The sequence below is a fragment of the Alnus glutinosa genome, chromosome 4 (genome assembly GCF_958979055.1).
Source record: "Alnus glutinosa chromosome 4, dhAlnGlut1.1, whole genome shotgun sequence".
Classification (NCBI taxonomy): Eukaryota; Viridiplantae; Streptophyta; class Magnoliopsida; order Fagales; family Betulaceae; genus Alnus; species Alnus glutinosa.
The window spans coordinates 10,106,889-10,112,888 of record NC_084889.1 but is presented as its reverse complement, the minus strand read 5'-3'; the positions used below and the strand labels follow the sequence as shown (position 1 = coordinate 10,112,888).

The following is a 6,000-nucleotide window of genomic DNA, read 5'->3' as shown; positions in this document are numbered from 1 at the left end:
ACCAAATCCAAATCCCCAGCTTCAAAACTCCTTTGATCTTCAAATTGCTGACGGAATTATCCCCTTTGGCCGGTCCTGGAACATAGTTCTTCTCCATCACCTTTTTTACCCCCCCTCTGTCCAAAAAAATCCTTAATATTTCTCTTTCAATTCCTAGAATTTTTCCCTCGATCATTGGATTTGGGACCCCTCTCCTTCAGAGGACAGCTTCATGTTAACTCAGCACATGAAGCAATTGTCCAAGCTCACCCTCCAAAACCCTCCCCATTAGGCTCTTCAGATTGGGATTGCCTTTGGAGCTTAAAACTCCAACATAGGCTTAAGAATTTAATCTGGAGAATTACTTCGAATTCATTGCCAGTTTTTCCTAACATTGGCATATTCATCTAAGCAAGGAACATGGACGATTGGAATTGTCATATTTGCAAAGGACCCCAAGAAACTCTTCAGAAGTTTTACTAATTTTTTTTTAAAATTTTTAATTTTATTTTAGTAAGTAAGATATCTTCGATCATATATAGGAAATGATTGGCTTTTACTTGAACATGGAAGCCCTGGTCTCCGCCACACTAAATGTGCATTCGCTTCTTGTTGTTTAATGATTAACGCTCACTACGTCCAAAGGGTTACGCTTTGACGACTTTATAGACGGTAGTGTCCATAAAAGAAGAGAGATTGTTCACTACAAACAATTTCTCTCTCTCTCTCTCTCTCTCTCTCTCTCTCTCTCTCTCTCTCTCTCTCTCTCTCTCATATCATTGTCATTTTTCCCTTTTTCTTTTTGGGTTGAAATACACTACAGTCTACATTCCTAACTACTAAAAGCAAAGGGCAAAGGACCAACGAAGACATCTCACACAAAATCAAAAGATATATTGTCGCCCGATTTCAACATTCCACACCTTTAACCTTTTCTCCTTTTGGTGGGTTGCGTTTTTTGGTGGATCTAATTATACCCAAATCCTTTTTAATCTTCTCTTACGCCTCCTTTTTTATCTGATTAATGCGGCTTAGTTATCTTCAACTTTTTGGAGACTCTTTCTCTTAATCCCTCCCTCCCCCCACCCCCCCAACAAAAAAAAAAAAAAAAAATCGTTGGTAATGTAGCACTAACAGGAGAAGAAACATAGGCAATGACAAGTGTAATCGAAATGCAGTCTATTGACATGCAATTACTAAATCCAGTGAAGAAAGATCCTATCGATCCATGGGTGATGATATGGTCAATATGAGTGGAAATGAACTAAGTTTATACTATATATGTAACACTCCAGTTTTATATTGGGAAGAGATAACTAGTTCACATAAAGTGAGTGGTTTATAAAGATATTCATGAGTGCTAAGTCACACATTACCTAGATACCAGGTGAAACTCGGCTTTATAATGAATTTTATAATGGCTCTAAATTGACTAGTCATTTTGAGGTGATAGCGCAAATGTAGCTAACGATTTTCCTTGAGTCGTTACAATAAACAACTCTGACTTTCACGGTAGATTAAATATAACATAGAGCTAATAGGGTAATTGAGTTTATTATATATTAGAGATAGATTTTCCTAAGAAATCTTTAGCGGCTTGTTTTATTTTGCAGTGGAGAATAAAGCTAAGTCATGATTCCCTTTAGTCTAAAGGGGTAGAAAGCACATGCAGGCCTTCTTCTGCGTGTCTCTTTAATCTCTATTTATCAACAATTGTGAAGCAAAGTCGTCGATTTTAACCTTTATATTAATGTTTAATCGCCTCCCCCATCGACTTGGGCAAACAAAATATGACCCATTCAAAATAGGCAGCAAGGCAACTACTCCTTGACGTTCACCATCTATACACACCAGAAGAAACCGCACATATTTATTTGAAGGTCTAACATAATTATGTCATTGAATGCACCATGAATGTCTTTCTCTACCATGTGTAGCTCTGACTAGCCCAAGGAGAAAAAAGAAAGAGAATGTGTTGCTCTCATTGACTTTTCCCGATCGATTGGGTGCGGTACTGCTTTCCCACCTGCCAAGGCATTGTTTTATTACTCCTAATAGGGTTAACAATTTTCGGTACAGCATGAAATTAATAAATTAAGGATGATCTATATAAATTTTATATTCATGTCTCAACACGACTAGAATTTTATAGTCAACATTTTAAGTTGACAATTTTTAACACGACTCACGAACCTTACACAAACATAACATGAAATTAGTGAGTTAGAGTTAATGGTATAACTCATTTAACTAAATAGATCATGATATAGTTGATCTATATAACCTTTTATTCATGCATCGACACAACTTGAACTCTATATACAATATTTATGGTTGACAATTTTTTACACTACTCGAAAACTTTACACAAATCAACATGATATTAATGAATTAGGATAAATAAATATAACACGTTTAATTAAATTAATCAAGTTTAAATTGACCGATATAATCACATATTCATATCTTAACAGATTTCGAACTTCTCACGCTAACCCGAATTACTATTTAACTACATCATGGAGGAGAGCATGTACTTGTTGATGGGTGCAAAGAGAATGCATAAAAAATCAAATTGGACGGTGTCGCATCTGGTTAGTTTACTCTATCCCGGTCATTAAGCCGATTTAACAGAAAGTAATTCGAATTGGGCTCTACCAACGAGGTCAAAACCCCAAATAACAATCCCTAAAAAGTAAATCCCCAAAAAACCAGTGGCCGACAACATGTTCCTCCCTTCACATGCAAACAACAAAAGAATTTTTTTCCCTCTCGTTTCTCCTTAACAAACCTACTCTCCCTCCACCATTCACTGGTTCACCCATTTGAGTTTGACACGAAACCAGAAAATATATATCACATATATCTCGTATACGTGCGTCAAAATCGGGAACAATTCCATATGGTCCTATGGATAATAATATGAACCACTTAAAAATCTCCAATTTTTTTTAGGCACATTAAGTTATTCTTAAAATATAGTAATGTGTAAACTGCTATATACCTGTTATATAACTGGCACGATGTAATAATAAAATTCAGCATTAAATTATTTTTATGTTTTTTAGGATGATTAAATTTTACCGTCAAGTAAACAATTTCCTAAATACTCTTTAAAATAAGTTTACCAAACTAGAGATTTTACATGTTGAGATCAAATGGGGCATAAAGAGTAGGAGAGAGAGCATATTAGGGCGAGTAGTGCTCTTCGTTAATTACTATGTTCAAGTCCTTTACTTTTTCCGGATAAAATGCCAACCATCTCTGCTTCCAGACCTCCCAACCAATCCTCCAAGAGATTGTGATGAAGAGATGGTAGGCAATTTAACTTGCACAGAAGAGGAACATATATATTATTGAACATACTAGACTAAGTAGTCCGGAATGAAAAGAAAAAGAGATGACTAGCGAGGAATGCTGAGAAAATCTGCGCTTGGATGGTTAAGCGTCTGAAGAATCTGGTCCTGAGCTCTGCTCTTTTTCGACAGAGGCTCCGGTGAGGAAGAGACTGACGACGCTGCAGCCACGGCCCACGAATCGTTAGAGCTGTCGGAGCTGAACGACACGTCTACTACACCCTTTGGGCTGCAAGGAATAGATCCAAACTTGCGCTTGTTGGATTGATTGCCGTGTCCTCCTGACGCCAATTCCGATATGAGCTTGCAGCACCCATCTATCTTGTCCTGCTATATATGTATTATCTAAGATCAACAACATATCGGATATGCTTATTCAATAATTAGAAAGATTGATTTTTTTTTTCTTTCTTACCTTGTCTATTCCGAGAATACCCAATAACTGGCTTTGGTATTCGACAAGAAGACAGGGCTCTACGGTATTAACAACGTGCAGCATTGTAGCAGCAGCCACAACAGAAGGGAGATAAGACATGAACCTAGAATCTGCAATTGAGGATTCAAAACCAAAATCTGAAGAATTAATGCCTGTTGTTTTCTAATGGGAATCTAAAGAATGAATAAGTAAAGGGAAAGATTTAGATGGTTTAATTTACCCGCAAGGACAGAGAGAAGGATGCGCTCGCACCTCCTTAGGAATTCCCAACAGAGATGGTCCTTCAATCCAAGTCTCCTTGTGATATAATCAAGAAATGAAAGTGGGGTAACAGGATTCATCTTCCACTCAAGCGTTGAGAGAACCAGAATCTCCATTCTCTTAATCGTTTTCGCCTCAAATACGTACCTACTCTCCTCCACCTGAATAAAAGAAAGACACCCATGCGGCGTACTGGTGAATGAGTCAGACAAAAACACAAGCATTTCACAGGCAGCTAGCAAGATATATGTATTCAAAAAGTACCTGCAGATCAAGCAGAAGCGGCACATGGGTCTCTTCGACCTTGGCAGCCAGAGAGAGACAAGCCACAGCAGCTAGCTGGGTCATCCATGGCTTCCCTAGCTGACATTGGAAGCGGAAAAGGGACCTATCGAGGTAGTTGACAGCGAGAACCGCCGTGAGAGCAGAGAAAGAGTAATGGGCAATAACCTTCAGCATCCACTCCACGGCCTCTCGGCGAGCGCGAGCTAAATATGGATCGGTCTTGATGTTTCCATAGAGTTCATTTTGCTGTTCTTTCGAGAAGAGAAGAATTAGCTCCTCATCATCCCAGAAAAGGTCCTGTTCTAGCAAGACTGGAAAAGGGTCTGGTTTATGGGTATTGCGGTAATAGTCATCCTCTTGCAAATAGTCCTCTCTAGCTTCTTCTTCCTCCCAGTGTTCCTCCGAGCAATAAAGAGCGTCCAATAGGAAAGTAGGGCTTTGCTGTGCGCTGGATTCTTCTTGATGATGATGAGAAGGAGGAGGAGGAGCCATCTTCTTCCGAGAAGAAGAGGTTCGGGTCTGCGTTCATTATATGCCAGAGACGATAAAGAAGATAGAGAAGAAGCGTGCAGACCTAGCCTGAGGCATCTCTCCCTCTCAGTGAAAGACCAAAAATGCTGAAGGATGTAATTTTATTAGAGAGTTCAGAGTTTTTCCCACGGTGTGATTGTGTGTTTTTTTATTGGGGGGCGTCTCGTGCCTAATATCACCAGACCTGAATCATGGCCCATGCAATGCAATAAATCGACACGTGACACTTGTACGTTGTACCTCCGTTGGTGGGCCCGACCGAATAGATTACATTTCGTAGGTAATCATCAACCGTTAAAATCGAAGACCATTGTTTGGGGATGTCATTGTGTATGGGAGAAGAGGAATAAAGAATGTTTAGAGCTTTTTGTGTATAGCATAGGTATGAGTGGGTCTTTTTTCTTTTTTCTTTTTTTTTTTTTTTTTTTTTGGGTATTTTCTCTGAACTTTGATATTTATGTAGCATAAAGGGCAGGGGGAAGTAGATTGGGAAAGGGCGGGAGCCCCTACACAGAGCCCAACACATGAAAACAACCTCTGATGCAGAGGTGATAGACAGAAAGCAAAAGAATAGAAATGAAATAGAAATATTTATATAATATAAATGAGCTGTCGCTTGTGGCACTGGCTCCGCCCTCCGGGTACCCTTAACTACAGTGTCAGCATGTTTAGAGATTTTGGGACCATGATTTTAGTTTAGCTTCATACTAAAATTAAAATATATATATTGCAAAATAAAAGTTTTTAGGTGAAATTTCACCTTCTTTTTTTTCTTTTTTCTTTTTATTTTTATTAAGGTGAAATTTCACTTAATTCCTGCAATTGTCACTATTTTTACAATTACTCTCGTAAACTTAAAAAACTCTTAATTTAATGTATTTCATCTTTTAATTTTTTTTATAATTTCATCCCCCGTTAAGATTTTTTATTAAATCCTATCAAAATTTATAAAATATCCAGAGTTTTTTAATATATATATATATATATATTTCAAATGTTCAAGCATGTGTATTTTTTCAAATTTCGTTAAATTTTGATCAACCCCTAAATTTTTGCAATTTTTTTCTTCTTTTTTTTTTTCTAAAAAAAAAAAATGTGTTTTGAAGATTTTGACACTCCTTTGTTAAATAGATAAAATTAAAAGATGGATAG

The 6,000-nt window shown here is 37.5% G+C and overlaps 1 protein-coding gene across 2 annotated transcripts; it reads right to left on the bottom strand.

The window, feature by feature from the left end:
* Nucleotides 1–3,168: 3,168 nt before the first annotated feature.
* On the bottom strand, nt 3,169–4,991 carry LOC133867089 (cyclin-D3-1-like). Of its 2 annotated transcripts, none has more exons than XM_062303770.1 (4): nt 4,297–4,991; nt 3,992–4,193; nt 3,751–3,881; nt 3,169–3,665 (listed from the first exon to the last, which is right to left on the bottom strand). In XM_062303770.1, exons 1-4 carry the CDS (start codon nt 4,807–4,809, stop codon nt 3,384–3,386), a joined length of 1,128 nt encoding a protein of 375 aa, XP_062159754.1. In that variant the 5' UTR covers nt 4,810–4,991; the 3' UTR covers nt 3,169–3,383. The 2 variants fall into 2 exon arrangements, with proteins under 2 accessions (XP_062159754.1, XP_062159755.1); XM_062303771.1 differs by having other exon boundaries at nt 3,169–3,662.
* Between the last annotated feature and the right edge of the window lie 1,009 nt (nt 4,992–6,000).